Source organism: Antechinus flavipes, chromosome 3 (genome assembly GCF_016432865.1).
Source record: "Antechinus flavipes isolate AdamAnt ecotype Samford, QLD, Australia chromosome 3, AdamAnt_v2, whole genome shotgun sequence".
Taxonomy (NCBI): domain Eukaryota; kingdom Metazoa; phylum Chordata; class Mammalia; order Dasyuromorphia; family Dasyuridae; genus Antechinus; species Antechinus flavipes.
This window is the reverse complement of record NC_067400.1, coordinates 204,966,611-204,990,882: the sequence shown is the minus strand read 5'-3', so window position 1 is coordinate 204,990,882 and position 24,272 is coordinate 204,966,611. Positions and strand designations below refer to the sequence as shown.

The 24,272-nt window shown below is 36.0% G+C and overlaps 1 protein-coding gene across 6 annotated transcripts in view; it reads right to left on the bottom strand.

The window, feature by feature from the left end:
• ASB9 (ankyrin repeat and SOCS box containing 9) overlaps window positions 1-24,272 on the bottom strand; it is a 125,052-nt gene that overhangs the window by 59,651 nt on the left and 41,129 nt on the right. For 2 of the 6 annotated variants that reach the window (XM_051984477.1, XM_051984482.1), the window contains 6 exons: window positions 20,698-20,805; window positions 19,667-19,817; window positions 17,843-17,977; window positions 17,140-17,241; window positions 11,381-11,572; window positions 3,130-3,403 (listed from right to left, as the gene is read on the bottom strand). In XM_051984477.1, coding sequence (XP_051840437.1) covers window positions 3,279-3,403; window positions 11,381-11,572; window positions 17,140-17,241; window positions 17,843-17,977; window positions 19,667-19,817; window positions 20,698-20,805 — 813 coding nt within the window. In that variant the 3' untranslated portion in view covers window positions 3,130-3,278. Of the gene's footprint in view, window positions 1-3,129; window positions 3,404-7,816; window positions 8,080-11,380; window positions 11,573-17,139; window positions 17,242-17,842; window positions 17,978-19,666; window positions 19,818-20,697; window positions 20,806-24,272 lie in introns of those variants that run through there. The other 4 variants (XM_051984479.1, XM_051984478.1, XM_051984481.1 and 1 more) reach the window with 4 other exon arrangements.

Sequence of the window (24,272 nt, the reverse complement as noted above, 5' to 3'; positions counted from 1 at the left end):
AGTATCTAAGACTGAATTTGAACTCAATCCTTCCTGACTCCAGGTCCAGAGATCTGCTCACCCATCTGCCAAAGGAAAATCTAAGAAAAGTTCAATAGTCAAGAAGCTACATCATACTGTATGGGAACATCTCAAAGACTCCAATAAAAAGGACTTCCAGGAACTTTTTTTGTGGTCACATGGATTACAAAATCTTATTTCCCCCTGGACATACTTACTGTAGAATGTGTCAGTCTTGAGAGAGGAATGTTTTTTGTACCAATTCTTATGTTGTTGTGTATCCTTTATTTTCAGAGGACTAATGGCATCATGGAGTGGACTTACCTGTGATTTGCCTTTAAGTGAGACAGTTGCATGAAGTCAGCCTTACTCTCTCTTCCAAAGTCATCAAAGACCAATGTCAGGGTAAAACTCAAGATGACCAGCGATGGCCTAGGATGCATAGATGACCTTGTCTGATTGAGCTCTTCATGCTCCACAAGGCCTTCAGGCTTCAGTCACCTTCATGGTTGTGGAAACAAATTGTTGTCATCTTCTCATTTGTTGGAGGAAGTCTTCACATGCTTGAGATAGGCATCCCCCTAACTCACTGCAGCTTTGAGGCATGTTGGTTAGTCTCAATCTGGTACAGCCCATCTGCTGAGATGTTTACAACATGTTACAGCTTCTTGGGACACAAGTGAGAGTTGGGTAGCAGGTAAGGTCGTTGAAAAGCCCTGAAAAAGGCTCAGCAACCCCTGTTCTATACTACCTTAGTAAATATTTCTTTCTAAAAGTTTAACTAATGTCTAAACTAATTGACTGGTATCAACTGATAAACACAAGGGAAGTCTTTTGATGGGGACTTGTAACAGCATTAAAAAGATAACTTCAACTACTCAGAGATGCTCATAGAACCTAAAAGGGACACACTGCAACTGCAATTTCTATAGACCTAGTCTGCTAATAACAGTGGAGGCTAAGAAAATAGCTCCTGCACCAAGCCTGAAATCAGGAAGACCTGTGATCAAATCTGGCCTCAGATGCTTAACATGTCCTGGCTGTATGACCCTGGGCAAGTCACTTAACCCCAATTGTCTCTGCAAAAAAAGAAAGAAAAAAAGAAAATCGCTGCTAGATGTATGCTACAGGAGTTTGTAGTATCAGAATGCAATCCAAAATGGCAAACTGTATAGGTGTTATTTACCTGACCATCATTCTTCCTCCTCCAACAGTAAAGGGCAATAGTTTTTCTAAACAACTAATGGCTCCAGTTCAAACAATGGAATCATGAATGAATGAATTTTGTTGACTTGTTGTCAAGGGAAAGAAGCACTGAAAACCTTGTCATGGTATAATGGGAAAAAATTTACTTTAGAGTTAGAAGCCTTGGATTTGAGTCTTATGTGTGATGTTAGGCAAATCTTTTGTTCAACTATAAAACCAATATACTACTAGTTTCTCATGGAATGATTTTCATGAAAATGATTTTGCAAATCTTAAACTCCCTCTCAAAATGCAAACTGATACTACCACTACCACTACCACTACCACTAATGCTACTACTACTATTATTACCATCATCACCATCACCACTTACAATAATAATAAGCAGCAGCTAAGTGTACAGTGAATAGGGTGCCAAACCAGGAATCAGAAAGGCTCATCTTCCTAAGTTCAAATATGGCTTCAAATATTTACTATCTATATGTTCCTGGATAAGTCATTTAACCCTGTTAGCCTCAATTTCCTTATTTGTAAAAAGACCCTAGAGAAGGAAATGGCAAGTCACTCCTGTATTCTTGCTAAGAAAATCCCAAATAGGGTCTTGAAGTCATATATAATTGAAAAATGATGGAACCCAAAAAATAAAACTTATAGTTTACATACAACATAAGGCTATGCATCAAAAAAAGTCAAATGAGTAATGTAATTTACACAATGTAATATAAATAATTTTCCACCTCCATTTAAAATCACAGACTAAGTTTAGTCTTGGGCAATTCTCATGTAATTCTAGCTCATGTCATCACCCAAGATTTCTCATAGAAATATCAATTTAGCTTATGCTGGTCTCCACAAAGAAAGGAAAGGGTCTTCAGCAACTATATGCAAACACTCAAATTAATGGAACATATAGGCCAGTTTTTATTTAAGCTGATGCTCCAACCTCCTCTTCCCACAAAAAAAACTACAATTAAAAAATACAATCTACAAGGATTTGCACCTATCTTTAAGCAGCCCATTCAACTCTCTTTTCCCTCCAGTAAATCTCATATTCCCAAAGGACCTATAAAATCCTTCAAATTTATTGTCAGTGATGTATTGGACCCAACTTAAACCAGCTCACAAGAGACAGTTCTTAAATTCTCAGTGTGAACACATATCTTTTTTAAAAAATAGGCAAACTCTATAAATCATGGATTGATTTAGTGTTCTGTTTTCTGTATTGACTATTAAAAGTGATGCACAAAATGTTAATACAACAGATCAAACTTAAAGGTGTATTACTCTTAAAGATCTGCCCCCCACCAGAAGCTGGTTGTTAATGTTAACTATTTATCAACATTCCCATGTAATATAACTCCCCCAAAGGTTTTCCCTAAACCCTTAGAGAGGCAAGTACTTCAGTACTGAAAGCCAGTCAAGCCTTTTCCCCTGGACTAGCACAGACCTTAGTATATTCACCAAATGTGGCTCCACACCACTCCACACAGTTCCTAGTTGGTCCAGGAGCCCCTTCCTCTATTTGATTCTTTTTACCTGGGGCTGGTTTCAAACTATATCTGGTTCCCTAGAGGGAAGCCATGGATGTATATGTGGGGTCTTCCTTCCAAGGAACCAAAATATAGTCCCTCTAACCTGTGTGTACCCAATTCTCCAGTTTCTAGCTTCTCCTGCCTCCCTTATAACCTGATAAAGGTTAAACCTTAAGGCTATAGCTCTAATTAACTCATTGGGAACCATTCCTTATCATTAGAGTCGTCTTTAAGAGGAAATAAATCCCCAGCCAGTAACCTGCTCTGAAATCAAAAAGTCAACTGAATCCTATACCACACCACTACTTAGACCCCAGACCTGTATGGCCACCCTTTCCAGGACAAAGAGAACATTTAAACAGAATCCTTTCCTAACTGAAAAGAAGCGATATTGTCCAACATAATCCAACTTTATTCTGGAAAAAAAAAAGCACAAAAATAACAACACTACTAATCAGCCCCACATTTTTCTTTTTTTTAAACAAAGAAATTTTAATATGCTAATATGTTGGCTTCTTATTTTTGAAAACAAGAACATGTTTAGATGTGTAAGAGAAATCGTTTCAGCTCCTCAGGAAGAAGTAGTTCACTTATTCTATGATGCTGTTTGATTCCAAAGCACTTCCTAATGCGTAGCCGGCAAATCTGCATCAAAGACAGAGGCCCTGGAGAAAGAGGCCACAAGATAAGTTACACACCTGATTTCATGGACCTAATATTCGTTTTTGTAAAGCAGAGAATAGGTTACAGTTTAACAAGGTATAAACAGCCCAAACACATCTTAGATTGAATCTGGTTTTGGTTTTTTTTTTTGTTTTGTTTTTTGAAGAGGAATTTTCAGATTATTTTCAGCCCTTAAGTTGTGTTTTAGAAAAGAAGGAGAAAACACTTTATTGACCTTCCTTACAATTTTAAAGGGACTAATTTATGAATTACTTGGCTCACAAAAGTTTCCAATAAAAAAGCAATTTAAATTGATGATAAAAAAAAAACCAACTAAATGGAAAAAAAGCTCATTGAATTGAGCACAATCAAGTTGGAGTTATGGTTGAATAGTAATTTTAAGATCTTTTAGCATAACATGTTATTACAATGAATAGAATCTATTTCTATACCAGTGATAATTATATGTTCCAAAATATTTAAGAGTTGTAATACTCAATACTTCAGCACAAATTGGAGAGTATGCTATCACAATACTTTCAATACCGTGGGGTAGAAGGGTGGGAGATTCTGCATGGAATTGGAAGAACAATTTTCTTGAGTCATTAAAAAAACCAGCCCATACACTCCCAGAAATCCTCTCATGGACGTTATGAGGAGTCCTAGCTATCTCTCAAATGACCCTAAAAGTTGTATAAAATATTCTCTTTCAGATAATTCCAAGAGATGAACAAGTATCATTCTCTCCATTTCGAACAAAATAATTCTATCCAAAAATCAAAGGAAGAACTGGGGAAGAGATGGAGGGTTATCAGCTTCTCCATGTGTCCCCAATTCAGAAAGGCCTGTTCCAAAAGCTTGTGTGGATGTATGAGAGTTTATGTATGATGGCAGATCATGGCATCACAGGAACAAAAGGAAGCCATTAAATCCAAGCCCCTTCATTTAACAGATGAGGAAATTGAGGTCAATGGAAGAGAAGTTGCCCGAGGCTATATAGACAGTGTTGAATTGAATTTGAAATTAGGCTCCTGGAATCCTAAATCTATGCAAAAAGAAATCCTGGCTCCAGTCCATTACTGGCAATAACATATACTCAAGTGCTCCACTGCATTCAAAGAATATGTTAAGGAATTACAGAAAGCATCCATTATGGCCCTTTAATGCCAGGCAGCATTCAAAGATTTTTTTTACACCATTTGGTTGAGGGTGACTCACTCTTAACACTTCTTTCCATCCCATAAAAGCTTATTTAAAGGGGGGAGGAGGGGAGGAAGAAACGGCCTTGAAATGCAAGTTACCATCCAAAGAAGACAAATTTGGAAGGAAAGAAGGGGAACCCCCCCCCAAAAAAAACAAGAAAATAGCTGCCCTCTCTGAACGTGGCTGGATTCCACTTAATTTATTCCCTGTCATCCATGCAGCTGAGAGTGGGTGGTAATTTAATTAATTTCTTTTCCCCCAAGTGCAAAGAAACAGATGGCCTGAAGAAAATATGACAGAGGTGACACTCAGAGACAGAAATTGCCATGTTAAACCAGTGGGCATGACTTTTTGCAATGCTTGGCACAGCCTCCGCCTGTGGTTCCAGCCAACTGAGAAATCCCTTCGTTGGAACTCATTCCAACGAAGGGATGTGGGAAACAAACTAACAAAAAAAAGATAAAAAGATTCTATTCAGCAGCAAACAATCTTTTTATGAACCAATGGAATTGTTACAGACCTTGTCACCATTCAAAATGAGACTAACAAGGAATATGAGCTTGATATACATAAAAAGGAGGGGAAAGAGACTCATAGAAATCTTAGGATCTAATAGGAATATAAGAATTGGGGTTTTTCTTTTTTGTTTTTTGATACATATACAGCACCACTCCCCTTCCCAAACCTTTCTTTTTTTCTCCCAAACCTGTCAATCAATCACAGGTATACTGAGCACATTTCATTAGGGCATACATCCAGGGAATTTTTTTAAAGGTAAATATTCATTGGATCTGCTTAATTATAAAGAATATTGTTTTAATTCAAACCATGCTAAAAAACCTAAAATAACTTTCAGTTAATAACTCAATTTTACATTAAAATTAAACACTCAAAACAGGAGAAACAAAATATCTTTTTTTTTTTGAGATATTATTTAATGCCTGGAAACAGTTGGCACACATCCATATGCATACCTAACCTTTTACTGAGGGTTTAATTAAAGCTTTGTGAAAAGGTAAGGTGATATTGTCTAGTTTGGGCCCTATTTTGATTATAAGAGGGTAAGAGTGTTTGGAGATTTTATTCTCTGCTACTGTATGAACTCATATTATTTGCATTGCCCTTGTGATGTAAGTATAGAGAGAAAGAGTAATCAAATCCAGGTGGATCTGAAATATGACTATCTCATACCTGGCTACTACATGATCCAGAGATAATCTATTGAGGAAATTGGCAAAATGGAAAGTCCCTGGAAATGCAAGGCAGAAGCCAGAATTCAAATCCCCCAGCTGTCACTAGCAGTGTGACTTTAAGTAATTTATTTTAATTCTCTAACTGAAACTCATTTTTCCCATCTCTAAAATGGGGATCATAATATTACCTCACACAAAATATTAATCCCTATGGTAGCAGTAAGATGCTATTAATATAAGTGGTTGTTATTGTTTGTCCTTCATTCTCGAAGAGCACCTTAGACATCAGGGAGGCAATGCCATGACTTGCAAGTAAATTGGGTTTAAGTGAGGAAGGGCTGTGCAAGGTCACCTGCCTCACTTTCTCCTCCAGAGCCATCTAGGTCCAGTGGTCAGATATAGATCGAGATGGTTGGATGTTAACTATGAAAAGAAAGTGGTAAAGAGAATGAAATTCTAAACTTTGGGTCAGAGAACATAGGACTAAATGCTGGTTCTAACCCTTGTTAGTTACATGGAAAACCACAAATGAAAAATGTTCTGAGCCTGGCTGCCTTATCTGTAAAATCTTAATTAAATGATTAATAACGCATTAAATTAATGGTGCATTAAAATGTTTTACTCATCTGTAAAATGGGAATGAAAAGAGTACCTGTGTCTTAGGATTGAGGGGAGGATAAAATCATATATTTGTAAGGTGTTTTATAAATTTTAAAGGACTATAGCAATGTTGCTAGAGTATTTATGATTATTACTTCTGTGTCTTCCTGAGACATGGCCAGGGGAACACTATAAAGAGTTGTAGCTGAGAGGGTGCAAAAGCAAGAGACAGAGTCTGACAATGCCTATGAAATGCTAAATATAGCCTCTGTGCCCAGGGGTTGGCAAGATTTTGTGATATTTTGACAACCACCCCTGAGAAATTTCAAAATTTTCAGGTATCCCATTGCCCACTTGAGATAGATTGTGCCTATGAAAGCAAAATCTCTCAATGGTGAGGCTTTCATCTTCTATGCACCTTCTAAAAAGACCTTCAAAAGAACCAGCCCCATGCAGAGGAGACAGAAGTAACTCTCTAGGTAGTATTATTTGAAAAATCCAGAAAATACCTATGCAAGGTCATCTTTCCTACTATCTCACCTTAACACCTAAATTCCCAAAAGAAAAATTACTTCTTTAGCTTAAGACACTGTGTCCACAAAGATCCTCCTATATAAGAGGTGACTAAAGAAATAGATTACTAATGCCTAAAAACGAACACAGATTTTTAATTTTAAGCATAGCATAAAACTGACTATGCTGTAACTTAAGAAAACCTGGAGAAGCTGCAGAGATGATATTCATTCCAACCAAATTGTGATATATGAATATAAGGGGCTGCTAGGTGGCGCCATAGTGCACAGCGTGCTAGACCTGGAATCAGGAAGCTTCACCTGACCTCAGATACTTACTAGATGCGTGACCTTGGACAAATCACTTAACCCTATTTGCTCAGTTTCCTCATCTGTAAAATGAGCTGAACTAGGAAATAGCAAACTACTCTAGTATCTTTGCCAAGAAAACCCCAAATGTAGTCACAAAGAGTAAGACATGACTAAAAGGACTGAACAAAAACAAAAATAATTATGTGATAGAACACTATCATGCTAGAAGTAGTAGATGATTTCAAAGAGACATGTAAAAATATATTTTAACAGATTAAAAGTGAAATAACAATTTATATTATAAACATCAATATTATAAAAATGAACCATTTTGAGGACTTTTATAAACTGATGAAAAATAAAATGAGCAGAACCAGGAAAATAATTTTTACAATACAACATTGTAAAAATAAACAACTTATAAGAAGAATAAAATGAGCAGAACCAGGAAAATAATTTTTATAATACAACATTGTAAAAATAAACAACTTGTAAGAATTCTATCAATACAATGATCATTCAAGATTCCTAAGGACTGATAATGAAATATTTTATAACAGAGAAGTGATAAATTTAGGAGGCAGAATAAGGTATATTCTTGGTATATAACCACTGAAGGAATTTATTTTGCTTGATTATATGCATTTGTTACAAGGAATTTGCTTTTCTTTTTTTTCCTCCCCTCTGGTAGTGTGGAGGAGAGGAAAATAGATTTCTGTCCATTTAAAAAAAAGTAGATGGAGGGGGAGGCTACAGATCTGGAATGTTACATGCACTTTCAGATGAGGTCACTCTATTATTAGTTTTACTTCATTGTTTTGCTTTGCTATAAGAGATGTCTCACAGAGTAGAGGTAATCTGTAAATAAAATGTAAAAACAAAGTACATCAATAATTTTTAAAAGAAGAAACAAGAAAACCATAATGTTTAAAAGTGATTCAAATAGCAAAAAATTCATCAGTTTTCAGAGAAACGCTCTGCTTGGGCCTAGTAACAGCTTTCATTTGGCAAGCTCAGGGAAGGCATTTACTTACTCCATCAAAACACTCTATACAGTTAATTCCAGCAAACCTACCAAAAACAAACCATGACTTCAAGCCTCAGGGTCTCCCCCAGGAAAATCCCATGAAAAGATGAAGATAATGGAAGAAATTCTGACCTACTGTCAAGTTTTCTGGTGCCCTGACTGAATAAAACTTCTCTATATTTTAGGTCCTTACACTAATTTTAGCTGTCTCTAAACACAATGGCCTTGCATTTGGGTCTAGTTGGACATAACTGACCCTTACTATCAGTGACCAATCCATTGTTCTTCTATCCCCTCCCTCAGAGAATTATAGGATCTCAAGGCTGGAAGAGATCTCTGAGGCCAACTGTTCCAACCTATACTCTTTTCTACAACATCTCTGGAAAAAAAGAAAAACAGTCCACTGGGAGACCCAGTAGCAAATGGGGAATTTGCAGGAAAATTCATAAGGACAGATTTCACAAAGAATTTCTCTGTCCTTTCTCTGCAACTAAGTCTGTCTATTTGTCTTTCTCTCTTATCTCTCTCTCTCTTTTCTATCTCTCTTTCTCTATGTTTCTCTCTGTGTCTCTGAAGTCTCTGTCTCTCTGTCTCTCTCTAACTCTCTGTGTCTCTGTCTCTGTCTCTCTGTGTGTAACTCTCTTCTCTCTGTCTCCCTGTCTCTGTCTCTGTCTCTGACTGTCTCTCTCTTTCTCTCTGATTTGTCCTTAATATGTTGTATAACACCAAAGACTTGAATTACTAGGCAGTACCTGTTAAGCAAGGTCCAGTTGTTGACCTGATTTTCAGACAAAGATCTCAAACTTATGAAACTCAAACACTGTTCTGAGTTAGCTCGGAGAGACTTCTACCCAGCACAAACCCATGTTCCCGGGAGCTGGGCCTATTCCAGAGGGATGTTATCAGAACTTCCATCTGCTATTAGAATGTTCCCCTTCTTTATCCTTTCTACCATTTTAATAAAGATCTTTTTACTATAATATTTACTATTATATATTTACTATATATATTAATTTACTATTATATTTTACTATTACATTATATATACTATATATAGCTCTTTGGTTTCCATAATCCCTGAAGTTAAGACTACTCAAGCCAATTAATGGAAAAATGAGCCTTCCACACCACTATTTCCAGAGGTAACTCGTTCCATTTTTTTGGATGGGTCTAAGTGTTAAATTTTATTATTATTTTGAGCCAAAATCTTTCAGCTCTTTAATTTCTATTATATACAATTATAGAAATTATAGGAGAAAACTATAGAGAAAAATAGGAGCTAAACTATAAAATGAGCTGAAGAAGGAAATAGCAAACCACTTCAGTATCTTTGCCAAGAAACCTCTAAATGGGGTCATGGGGAGTTGGACATGACCAAAAAAATTTAACCACAACTATATATACACATATGTATGTACATATATATAGTGTGCATATATATGTATCTATATGTATAGTCACTGAATTATATACCAATTACATTTGTAAAGGTAAAATTAGGTGCTGCAAGAAAATTTCAAAATGATAAATAAAAAAAATTGAACAGTGTTGAAGAAACTGAATTTAATAGCTATATGAAGAGCACTTAATGAGAATAAAGCAAGCATTTTGCCTAGGAAAAATAAATTAACTCATTAATATATTACGAACTCATCAGCAGAAATCAGTTATTGGACTTGTTAATTGAAACTCTGTAAAGAAGGAATTCTTAACCTGGGTATTGTGAAACTTGTTTTTAAAAAATATTTCTATAACAATTTCAATAAACAAACAACAAAGGCTAAGAACCTCTGCTGTAAAGAAGAGCTTTGAAAGAATGTGATGCAAAACAAGCAAGATTTGCTAATGGCAGGACTGAGTAAACTGTTGCAATGACAAGAGCCATGTCAGCCAGGAGGCAGTGATTGAGCAGAGGAGAGTGAAAAAAGGGGGGGAAAGAAAGGCATTGAAAAGGGAGATGGAGGTGTGGAAGGGAAGAAGATGGTGAAGAAAAATCAGCCCTCTTTACAATTAATTCTGTGGCTAAACTTGATATTTAACATCTGGCAAGAGAAAAGACCACGTTCCAGGGGTTGAAATGAGATAACTAGGTCAGGGTCATACTGAGAGGAAACAATCCTTTCCCAGTGGACTTCTTAGAATTCATTTCAGTTGCTAAAATACAGCCCAGGCTATGAGAACATTGACAAAATGGAAATTGAGCCTCAATCCCCCTGCTTTTTGAAGCCACTCAATAAGCTCTCTTGGACATTGTCTATAAACCATCCCAGATGGCACAACCATATACCTAAATTCCCAATATTCTTAGGCCTGTAGGGGTAGAGATTATGTAGTTATTTGAGAGATTGATTCAAATAATAATAGCTCAACTTTTTATAGGTCTGAAGGCATACAAAATAATCCTGCAAATAAGTAGTGATAGTGTTATTACCATTTTAAAGGAAACAGACTCAGAAAGATTAAATCATTAACCCAAAGTCATAGAGCAAGTAGGTATTCAAGGGCCAAGAGTCAAATACAAGTCTCTTGACTGAAGCAAGTTATTAATATATTTTGGTTTCAGTTTTCTCATAACTAAAATGAAAGGACTGGATTAGATGAGATTTCCAAGTTCCTTCTGGCTCTGAACATTTGGTCTATAAATTTTTGACTCCAAATGTCCATTTATTTCACTATGTCACCCTGTCCCTATATTGTCACTTAACAAGACTATTATCCAGAATTCTATTAAACTAATATTTGTACACAATTATCGTCCATAATGAAGACCTTGAAGAAGAGACCAGAATGATGCAGATTTTGTCATAAACACCAATATCTGGAAACACAATTATTCTCATATCCACTCCCACAGTCACCTTGAAGTTACCATACCCTCAGGGACCCCTTGGTCAGGAAAGTCAGCCCATGCTCAGTGTAAGTGTGGACATGGAATCATCAAAGAAGTTAGCTGCACTGGTGACTAGTAATTTGATCATGAATTCAGATTAATAGCTAAATCAATTATACTTTCACTCCACCAAGAGAAAGGATGAACAATCTTTTATGAAAACAGAAGCATTTCCTCTCAGTATAGACAGCACAGAAGCTTCTAAATGTATTAGGACCTAAATTGGAACAAAGCAGGAGCACCTTCTTTCTGGGAGAATACTTGTGCTAGGGTGCTATTTGGGGGAACCAAATCCACTGGCCGTTTGCCTTCAGCATTCTTTGAGTGTGGTTCTGCTCCAAAGTCTATCAGCAAATGAACCAGATCTGAACTGGAGTTCCTGGCCGCCACATGAAGAGGAGAATCCAGCTCTTTGCCTTGATTAGCATTTGCTCCTAAACAGTTACAACAAGAGAAGGAAAAAAAAATCTATATTAGTCACACACTAAGTTCCTTTCAAGATAGTAGTCCCCAACTTCCCTAAGCAAACTGCAGCTATACTCTCCCAGGGACATGTTCAAATTTGTTGTTGAAAGGGCATCCCCTTTTCAACTTGGTCTGAAAATTTGCTGCTTTATTATTTGCATATTAATATACAGCTTCAGTTAATTTCCAAATGAGATAATAATCTCACCTTTGCCATGCTGCAGATAAAATACTTAAGGAGAGTTGGCTATTTGGATGGTGCTGTGAAGGGTAACCTTCATATTATCTTGTACCATTCCTATAAATACTCTTAGAGGATCTCCCAAACTAGCAGCTTTCCTGGTTCTTATAATATTATGTCAGCAATGTGCCATTCAGACTCATCTATTGTCTTCCATTCTCATGAGATGACTGACCATCTTTTTTTTTTTCCAGCAAGTCAGATCACTGATGAAGTATTACAGTAGAAGGAAGAATGTTCCTAGAATCAGATGACCTATCTATGACACTAACTGGCAATATGAACTTTAATTCTTTGGATCTTTGAAAATGAAAGAGCTTGACTGGATGAGGATAGACTACTAAACTTGGAATCAGAAAAACATGGATTTGACCATGTGTCAAATGGACAAGTCATCCAACCTCTCTGGACCTCAGTTTCCCCATCTGTAAAAATTGGGGATTTGACTCAATGACCTCTAAGTTCCTTTCCAACTCTAAAACTATGATTCTAAAGCAAACAATGTAACTCAACTCCACACTTGACAGTGATGTCATTTTGGTCAAAGGACAACAACCAGCCATTTAAATGTATCTTTCTGTAGGGCTTTGGGCAATAAACAACTTTGGTCATTCTAAAATTCTGGTGTCCCTTAAGTTACAGGTCCTGCTTGGGCTTTTGCAGTAGTAAGCAGGTTAGGACAAACAAAAATCCTATACAATTTCCAAAACGCAAAACAAAGCAGTCTCCTTTCCTACCCAAATTTGTGTTATCAATGTCTCTCTTTGCATCTGTCCAAGATGCATATTTATAGAAAGACCAATTCTAATTCATATCTGAATGTCATAATTTGTTTACAATGTACATCATACATAATGTAATATACAAACACATGTAATGTACATTGATTACAATGTATTATATTTTATTTTTTATTTATAATTACTAAATGACATACATTTTCATCTCCTTTCTTTTTCTTGTGTGAATGGTGAAATTGACCTCTTTCAAATAATTTTCTCTCAGTTTGACACTTGTGGATATTAATACTCATTAAGGTCATTGATAAAAGTTACCTCCATAAATGTATGTTTTATGAGAAATAAGAATAACATTCATTATCTTTTATCAGTCTCCTATACAACGTTTTCCCATATTAATTTATTTTCTAAATTGGTATTGTGCCCTTCTCTAACATGTCTCTCCACTTGACAAGGGGATCAACTGACTGCTGGCTAAGGCAGTTTCTGAGCCCTACTTTCAGTCAATAGCAATTTATTAAAACACCTATACGCACTGTGCTAAGCATGAGGTGATACAAAAAGACACAAAAATAGTTCCATTCCTCAAGGAGCTTATATTAAAATTGGGAAGTCAACAAGCATGCAAACAAGCTACATACAGGACAAATAAGAAATAATTAACAGAGAGGGCACTAGAATTAAGGATCAGGAAAGTGTTCTTATAGAAAGTGAGATTTTATTGAGACCTATGAAGTCAGCAAGCAAAGATTAAAGAGGACAGCATTCAAGGTATGGGGGAGAGCCAGAAAAAATGCTCACAATTGAGATAAAGTATCTTATTCACAGAATGGCCAAGAGGCTAATGTCCCTGGACTAAAGAATGTATAATAGAGAGTAAGGTAGTAAGACAAAAACTTAGGGAAGATGATGTCATGAAGGGCCCCGAATGCTAGAGAGCATTTTGCATTTGATTCCAGTTGTAACACTTCTATATCTGTTTAGTTTTTCCAAGAAATGGTGATGATTTCTTTAAATTCTATCCATTTCTCATTTTCTGGTATAAATGCTTTACTTAAATAGGTCAGACTGGACCATATAGTATATTTAATTTCTATCCTTCTTTCCTAATACTACATTTATTTTGATCTTCTAGATAAATAGTTGACCTCACTGCATGCATGAAAAGACTCTTTTATCTATAACTATTAATTTACTGCCAATTAAACTATGATCAAATCCATTCATGGGGACTCGCTGTCCCGAGTCTATCATTTCATTCTCATTTTGAAGAAAGTCTAGAGGTACAATATGAAATGTCTAAGTAGTCTCTACAAGTTATCCTTTTTTATTTCATTTCTTTCTTGACCCCGAATCATATTTTCCCACATTTTTCATGGTCTTCCTCTTTATCCAACTTCACACTAAAGGCTCTGAGTATCATGTCTTCTCTTTTATAATAGATTCTGGTACACATATTATAATTATTTTCATAATCATTATGTTCACCAGAAATATTTTTTTTTTTTTTGCTGAGGCAATTGGGATTAAGTGACTTGCTCAAGGTCACACAGCTAGGAAGTGTTAAGTGTCTGAGGCCAGATTTGAGCTCCGATCCTCCAGACTTCAGGGCCCTATCCACTGTACCACCTAGCTGCCCCTCATGAAATGATGCTTATTGCTATCTTCAGCTATAAGATGAAACCAACTTTGATGGCTCTTTTATTTGCCTCTTTAACATTAGGAGCCATTCTTCTATTGTTTTCTATATCTTTTTGTCTAATTTATTACATGAATGTCAATGTGGATACTATTCAATTCCTCTAGTATCAAGTTAATCCCCTGATTCACTGAGCACAAGTGAAATAAAGCACAAAAATACTTTGAAGCCTGAAAGTAACATGTTCATATTTAATCTTAATGAAACATAAATGTTTTCCCAGATAAGGATACATAGAGATATCTCCTTCCTAATAACAACTTTGCCAGGTCACTTTGTAGACTAACAATTGAGTTAAGAATAGCAGTTATGGTGACAGGGTAGTAGAAGTGGTAGTGGTAGCAATAGCAATAGTAGTGGTAGTGGTGGTGGAAATGCTAATAGTAATAGTAGTGAAGGTAGTGGTGGTAGTAATACTAGTAGTAGTGGTGGTGGTAGTAATGGTAGTACTAGTAGTAATAGTAGTAGTAGTGGTGGCAATAGTAATGGTAGTAGTATTGATAGTGTTGTAGGTAGCAGTAGTAGTAGTAGTAATAGCAGTAGTAGTAGTGATGGTGATGGTGGCAATAGTAGTGGTTATAGTAGGGATGATGTTAGTGGTAGTAGTAGTGATAGTAGTGGGAATAGTAGTAATAGTACTGGTAATAATAATGGTAGCAATAATGGTGGTGGTAGTAGTAGTAGTGACTTGCATTTATAGAGAGCAAAGTGCTTCCCTCCCAACAATCTTTTAAGATAGGTGCTATTATCATCCCCATTTTATAGATGAGGAAACTTAGGCTCTCAGAGTGACTTACCTATGATCACAAAGCTACTGTCAGAGACAGCAGTCGCACACAGGTCCCTAAATCTATATCCAGTGCTACATATATGATGTCATGTTAGGGGCAATGAGGCATTGCTCTCTCTGAGATATGCCACATAGCCGGTATGTTATGAACCACACCTAAAGTGTGAAGGAGCAGGATGATTCTCCAAAAGCCCCCACAGCTGTGAATTCTAACACACTTGAAGGAATTGCAAACCAGCTTTTACTGACACAGGTGTTTGTGGATTGGCAATGAAATAAATTGGGGCAAGAGGGAAGAGAAGGGAGGTCAGAGAATGCAATTGCCTCTCAGTCTCCTTGTATCATCATCATCCTCTCGCATGAAGGGATCTATTCTGTTGGTCAGAATTAGATCCCCAGCAGCTACTAGCAGGTTGCTCCCAAAATAATGTCACCTCCAACATACGGGGCGATTCTGAGATTTTTGAGGGATCTTCTACACTGGGATGGCCAATGAATACTAAAATCAAAGAGAAGGTTCAGAAGAATTCCCATTGAAAAAAGAATGCCATTTTGGCATTATTTGACTCTTTGTCACCCTATCTCTGAATCCATTTCCCAACTCCTAGACATCCCATTAGAGACCTATGCCTTTAAATAATCTGTTACCCCCAAACATAGATAGAGAGAAGAAAACTGGCTCTTTGTTTCATGGTTATTGAAAACTCCTTTTACTTATGAACATCAGTAATTGCTCTGAAATTTGTAGTATTAGAGATCTGCCTAAAAAAACTGGGTCACATGGCCTTTCTATAACAGAAGGGGGATTGAATCCCAATCTTTACACACTTTAAAGCCTGATTTCTATAGACCAGGGGTCCTCAAACTACTGCCTGTGGGCCAGATGTGGCAGCTGAGGACATTTATCCCCCTCACCCAGGGCTATGAAGTTTCTTTACTTAAAGGCCCACAAAACAAAGTTTTTGTTTTTACTATAGTCCAGCCCTCCAACAATCTGAGGCACAGTGAACTGGCCCCCTATTTTAAAATTTTGAGGACCCCTGCTATAGACTATTCCATATTGCCCTTCACACTGAAGCAATGAATATTCATTGAGCGGCTATTAAGAGCAAAATGAAGTATAAAAACACAGGACTACCTATGTCCTTAAACAGACCTGTCATTAATCAGCTATGTGACCTAGGGCAAACCATTTAATGTTCTTTGAACTTTAGTTTCCTCATCTCTAAAATTAAGATAATAATAATACCTTCCCAATACACATCAAAGGTCCACAGGAGGATTAAATGTTACATATATGGTAACAGCATCTTGAAAATAATCAAGGATATACTTCAATAGTTTAAAGCTCCATGATTTTACTATTGTGGACATTCCACCCACTAAAACAGATCACAACTTCTCCATGCCTTAGGGGAAAAGTCTTCTTGAGTTGCTATGGCCAAACAAAATGTCTTTACTCAGTGGCCAGCTTCTGGATGTTCTCCAAACTGAATTAATTCTCAGCCTCAAATAAGAGACATATAATCCATCACCAGGTCTATACTTAAATAGAGTCTTTATACCGGGGTAGAATCATTCCATCAATAAATATTTATTAAGTACCTATTACGTGTCATGAGAAGCAGCTATGTTTTACAGTGGACAAAGTGCTGGGCCTGAAGTGAGAAAAACTCATCATCCTGAATTCAAATATGGCCTTGGACACTTAATTGTTATGTATTCTTGGATAAGTCATTTGACCCCATTTTTCCCTCAGTTTTCTCATCTGTAAAATAATCTATAGAAGAAAATGACAAACCATTTCAGTACCTTTGTCAAGAAAACCCCAAATGAGATCTCAAAGTATCATACATGACTGAAATAACTGAACAAGAAATTTATAAATATGTGCATATGTATGTGAATATATATTTATATTTTTGTATATGTGTATATAGATTTTATAGACATATATAAACACATTTGTTCATATAGATCTTTATATACATAAACCTGTACACACACATACACATACATACACACATATTAAAAAACAGCACAAGTACCAGATGGGAGGTACAAACCGTAAGTGCTATAGGAGTTCAGGGAAGAAGCCTCTCTGGAGCAGTTAGGGAGGTATCCACAGAGAAGGTGGGATTCCATCTGTATCTTGAATATGGGAAGCACTTAGAAAAGCAGAGAGGAAAAATAACCATACTCCAAGAAGAAGAAAATACATAAGGAAAGAAACAATGACAGAATGAAAGAAACCATGTCTGAAGAACAATAAGCAGGCCAATTTTATTGGAAAATGTTCACAGTAGATGAGGGGGAAAAGATCAGGATGAGGGAATATCTTCACTCTTAATCATGACTGCAACCAAAGGAGATCCAACATAAAAAATACAACTATAATTATATCAGTTTTGCAAGAGATTTGGGGCCTTTGGATATATTCGGGGAAAGGAAAAAGGGAATGAAATATCACATGAAAAAATTATAAACAGAACATGAAAAAGATTTGGAAAATATATGTATATATGTATATAATATTTTAATATTATATAATATATTGTGTTATAACAATAATATTAAATTATTTAAAATATTATAAAATAATTGTAAATTATATCATTTACAATATATTATTATAAATATCATTTACATATCTGTACATCATAAAATCATGTTACAAATTATATCAATTCTATATTATTATAAATTATAAAAGTAAAATTATTTCTTTTTATTTAAAATAACATAAAATATATTTTATTTATTTTTTACCTGATTCAAGTAGCCTCTTGGCACAGTCTATCTGCTGGTTTTCACATGCCACATAAAGTGGAGTGCCAAGATGTCTGATATTTTCATTTATATTTGCTCCATGGGATACAAGTGATTCCACACACTCCAGATGACCTGTGGGCCAAAGACAAATAAAACATTATAATTGTTGTTGTTTGCCCTTGCTTCTCAAAGTAAACTAATGACATCAGGAGAGTGCTGTCTTGACTTACAAAGGAATTGGATTTAATTGAGGAAGGGCTACATAAAGTTTTCAGAGTCATCTGGGTCCAGTGGCAATCTTATTTAAAGACAATAACTTTCCCTTTGACAGACCTTGAGATCTGGAGAGGGCTTATCTATAAAGCTGGAGCCTAAGTTAATTACTGAGCAGAGTGAGCAAGTTCAAACAGAAAATCTGAATGCTTCCAAGATCTTTGCTTTCAATAGCTATGGGTCTCCCCTCTATCCATACCCATCCAATCCTCATCTATCCCTTTCATTAGTGCTGCGGCCAGGCTTTTTATCATCTGGTAACCAACCTTTGGTGAGGGTTGCTTTGAACTTAACTAGGTTGCTACTCAAAGGACAGAAACAAAGTCAATGTATTGCCAGGCTACTTTAGAAGACTTTCCACTTGGAAGGACCTGTTAAAGGATTGACTCAGTTGGTAGATCCTTGTGAACCTGAGGTGAACTCCATGTAGTGATGTACCTTAGAAAGATTTTGTTGGAAGGACAATTAATTAGCAGGTTTAATGCCTTCATTTTTTTTCATTTTTGACATATCTTAGTATTAAAATAGAAATAAGAACAGTTGGAGAGAAAATAGGGCACTACATAAGGGGTATGGGGATGTAAACTCATATCCTATAGGTTCATTATAGGACACTTTGAAATGGGGCAGGAGACAAGGCAGGGAAAGGTTGTAAACAAACTTTGACCAAGTCAAACTTATATCTCTGAAAACACAAGATAAAAAACTGAGGGAATAAAAGGTACATAATGATAAACAGGGAGCCAGGATAAGGCAAACGGAGCCAGTTTTTAAACTGAACTGGCTGGTCTTTAAATCCAAAACTTCCGATTTTAAAAATGGGGAATAAGTCCCCATAAATCATTTTACTGAATGTTCAGTGAATATAAGACAGATGCAGCCCTAGATTCTCTTAATAAACCTCTTTGCTTTTGATTCAACAGGAAATGAATTCCATAGCTAAGCATAAAAACTAGGGATTCATGGAAAAGAAAAAAGAATTAGCATTCTTTGTCTGCAGCCTCTCACAGTTACAGAGATTCTATTTTCAGGTAGGAAACTGACCAACTCTGCTTAACAAAGGGAAATAGTTCTGACACAATATGTTTTTCATTCTTTTTAATGAACTTAAGTAATGGGACCTATATACTTTTTTTTTCACCAGATTTATTTGGGGCAGGGGTCTTTATAAAGGCCTTCTGCTATCTTGTTTTCTTTCAAGTGCTAGGTGATACTGACTCAAGAAGAATTAAACCCTGCTACAAAAGAGGTGTTATGGATACAAACACAAACCCCCCAAAAATCTCCATCGGTAAGAAATTTTGAATTGAAGAAAGGAAAGTGAGATGAGTTGAGAACAGCTAAGGGTGCAATAAGAAAGAGATGTTGTGGAATTGTTTTTCAGTCATGTCTGATTCTCTGTGACCTTTTTTGAGGTTTTCTTGTTTACTATTTCCTTCTCCAGCTCATTTTACAGATGAGGAAACTGAGGCAAACAGGGTTAAGTGACTTGCACAGAGTCACACAGCTAGTCTGAGCACTTAGTTGCCCAGTCTTTTGCAAATTTACCTCTTTTGGCAGCTTCGTGGATGGGAGATGCAAGTTCACATGTAGGGTGGGGACTTGCTCCATGTTCTAACAGTAAGTTCACACAGTCCTGGCTTCCACTAACACAGGCATTGTACAGAGGTGTGTGCCAATCAACAGTCATTCCATCCACCTGAAGAAGAAAAAAAAAAGACAAATCTATCTGTGAAGGGCATATAATTAGCAGTGAAATTTTAAAAATAAATTCCCAGTGGCCTGGGACTAAAGAGCCTTCATTTTTTTTTTAAATTTTTAGGAATGTCATCGATACTAAAATAGAAATAAAATATAGTTAGAGAGAAAATTGGGTACTTGGTGTGGAGGTAGAAACAAAAAGAGATTACACACTCTTTGAGAAGAACTTTCCAAGTGGAGATGTTAGATAATATTTGGATGGCTTTCGCCTTTCCTAAATAGTCAAAGGATTGTTAACTCTTGTTTGGGGGGGTATGTCCTCATTTATCATTCATTTATTCCCTCAATAATGCGTTTACCAGGTTTTTTATCTCTTCCCAGAAATTGGATGAAAAGTAATAAACACACAGAAAATAGGAACTGTTGGCAGATATTCCCTGTTGGCACCAAAGAAAATGATTATAGAAAATCAGAGTCAATTTACATGCTTATGGCAAGGTTTGAGGCTCTCTCCTGGGGGATAACAATTTCCCATTTTTATATGCTTGAGGTGCAGTCTCTTAAGGCCCACCTGGATGCCAGATTGAATTCAGCAAAGTGAGGAAGATGGAAATAGATGATTTCTAAGAGCTCTTCCAGCTCTATTTATCTATGTCATTTTGAGCTGAAAATATAGACATCACAATAATACTCATTAGTTTGGAATTCATTATTTTAGTTTTTTCTAAGAATTAAAAAAAAGATTGATATAATGTTCTATGGAAGACTATTGTTAGTATTCAAAAATCTCCTTGAACAAAGCACTCAAAAATATCCTGGAGGAATTAATGAGTTTTTTTTAATCCCAATTTCTAAAATGAGACACGAATGGAACTGACCTGAGCCCCATGCTTCAACAGAACACCGGCACAAGTCGAGTGGCCTGCTAGGCAAGCTTCATGAAGTGGCGACACTCGATCAGCTGTAACGAGGTTTACACCATATCCCTTGTAAAATGAGAACAGGCAAAATGTAAGGGAGCAGAAACCAACCTATAATGCCAGTTGGTAAGGACCTAGTATTAAACCTTGCCAGAAGTAATATGTGGTGCCTCAGACTAGAAATAAATGTTTTTTTTTTTAAATTTTGAAAACATAAAATTAAAAAAAAAAAAGAAATCAAGAAAAATACTTATTTTAGCATTCTATTGTGTTGCTTGAGGAACATAACAATTTATTATGTACAATTCTATTTATCTAGGGTATATATTTGGAGATCTTTAGCATTCAGGTTTTAGCCCCCAGAATAATAGATGAATTCACAGAAAGTTATGAAGAACAATTGCATAAGATGAAGGCATGAATGGTTTGTGATTGACATCTCTTGAAGAAAAATCCATAACAATGAAATCACAAGCCCACTGGAAAATGTAGATGTGAAGGTGAAAAAAAGAAGAAAGAAATTTCTGGGATGTTTTTTGCCATATTTCAGAAAAATAAACTTTCTCTCAATTTTCCTCCTTTTATGAGTGGCTAAATTCCCCTTATTTTCATTTTCTGACATAAAGGCATAAATATTATCTATTAATAGAGAACGATGAAATAAGAGAAATTATACACTATTAATCAATTATTTGAATTATTAACAGTTTGAGCTTTAACACAATCTTTGAGTTTTCACTGTTCAAGAGACCAAAAACTAATCTTAACTCATGGTTAGGGTTAACAGATCCTTTCTTTAACTCTATCCCTCAACAACAACATATCCATGCAATCAGTCTATAAACTCATTTCCATCATTCTTGTTGTACTCCATCAAACTCCAGGTTAATCTCTCAACTTTTAAAATTACAATAATTAAAATTTACATAACCCTTAAATATGACATTTATACCCCATTAGACTATAAACTCAATGAAAATAGGGACTGTTAAAAGGATTCTGGGAAAATTAATGAGTAGGTTGGTAAATTTCAAGTTCCCCAGATTTCTCCCACAAACAGAACAAATTTGCACCTCGGGGCAATCATAGATTGATGAAAAATCAAGAAGACTTGAAGCAGAACTGGAGTCCTCCTGACACAACCCAACAAGATCCAAAGAAAGACTCCAAGCCAGAGGTTAAGCAGTGGAAGTGCAAACACATCCATACCAGCTCTGCAGAAATACCCAGTGAGGACCCCTGGAGTGAGCTGGGTTTGGCTGGAATCGCAGCAGGAACCACAGGAACATTCACATCCCAGGCTGCTTAAGGAGTCGGGGTCTGATTGTGGGAAGGCTGAGAAAACTCCTTCTGATTGAGAACACCAGCCCCAATTGTGCTGCAGAAAGGCAGCACTGGGGCAGAAGGACCAGGCAACCTGGTGAGTGCAAAAGCAGAGGGGCAGGGGGATGCTACTAGCTGTGGGCATCTGAAGGAGTGGGGAGCTATTGGGATGGATTTCCAGGTCAGAGGGAAGAGCTGCAGTGAAGCCAGAAGCACCATCCTCTCCACCCCACAATTAGAAGAACTTATACTAATACTTCTCATTAAAAAAAAAAAAAATTAACCAACAAAGATGAAGGAAACGCACTATAAAAATTTACTGTGGGAACAGGGAAGACGGGCTCATCTTCAGAGGAGGAAAGTTTAAAAAAGCTTCTATCCCAAACAGAAATGTGAAATGGTTCCCCACCTGAGAGAAACTATAGAAGAACCCAAAAAAGCATTTAAAAATCAAATGAGAGACTTTGAGGAAAAACTAAAAAATAAAAATAACAATCCAAGAAAAACAAGATTATGAAAAAAAAAGTTAGCCAAACAGAAAAGGAAATATAGTCTCAAAGATGAAAATAATTCTTTGAAAATTAGAATTGGAGCGGCAGCTAGGGGGGGGCAGTGAATAGAGCACCAGCCCGGAAGTCAGGAGGACCTGAATTCAAATTTAACTTCCTATGCTTAACACTTCCTAGTTGTGTTAGCTGTATGAGCCTGGGCAAGTCACTTATCCCCAGTTGCCTCAGCATAAAAATAATTATTATTATTATTAGAATCAGGCAATGGGAAGCCAGTAAAGCTATGAGAGCAAGAAATAACAAAAAAGAACATAAAGAATGAAAAAATAAAATAGAACATGAAATATCTTACAAGAAAAACAACAGTTCTGGAGAACAGATCAAGAAGAGAAAATGTAAAAATAATTGGACTGCTTGAAAATTGGGACCAAAAAAAAAAAAAAAGAATCTTCACACAATAATGCAAGAAATAATCCAAGAAAATTGTCCTGGAGTGATAGAATAGGAAGGGAAAGTAGAAATAGAAAAAATCCATGGATCACCACCTCAACAAGATCCTTTGTGGAAAACACATAACAACATCATTGTCAAATCTCAAAACCCCCAGATCAAAGAAAAAATTTTGCAAGAAACAAGAAAAAAAAAAATTCAAATATGCTGGAGCTACAATTAGAATTGTACAGGACTTAGCAGCAGCCATAATAAAAGACCACAAGTTCTGGAATCCTATCTACCAACAATCAAAAGAACAAGCCCTATGGCCAAAAAGATCATATCTAGCAAAATAATCTATAATATTGAATAAGAAAAAATGGACATTCAATGAATTCACAGATTTTCAGGACTTTCAATCAACCAAACCAGAATGTAATAGAAAATTTAACAGTTGAGAACCAATATCAAGGATCAATTTCAAGGAACTCAACATGGAAAAATTATTTATATTTTTTACTTGGGAAATGTATACCATATGTTTAAGTTTGACATCCACAATAGGGTAGCTCAAAAGAAAGATTGGGGCAGAGTTTAGGTAAAAATAGTAATTATGTTATACAAATGAGGTACAAAGAAAAATAGACACAAAGTAGAGTGGGGAAAAGGACTTATAGTTTTGAAAACCTACTCACATCAGGAATGGATTAAATAGGCAACAGTACATATGTGTGTGTATATATGTGTGTTTGTCATAAAAGGTTAAATAGGCAACAATACATATATGTGTGTGTGTGTGTGTGTGTGTGTGTGTGTATCATAAAGAGTATAACACCCTCTAAAATCTATAAAGAAATAAGGGGGCCCCAGAGATCCTACTAAAAAGCTATTAGAAATAATCCACAAGTTTAGCAAAGTTGCAGGATACAAAATAAACCCACATAAATCATCAGCATTTTTATACATCACTAACAAAATCCAACAACAAGAGATACAAAGAGGAATTCCATTTAAAATAATTGTCAATAGTATAAAATATTTGGGAATCTATCTGCCAAGGGAATGTCAGGAACTATATGAGCAAAACTACAAAACACTTTCCACACAAATAAAGTCGCATATAAACAATTGGAAAAATATTAAGTGCTCCTGGATAGGCTGAGCCAATATAATCAAGATGACAATACTCCCTAAACTAATCTATTTATTTAGTGCTATGCCAATCAAACTCCCAAGAAATTATTTTAATGACCTAGAACAAATAACAAT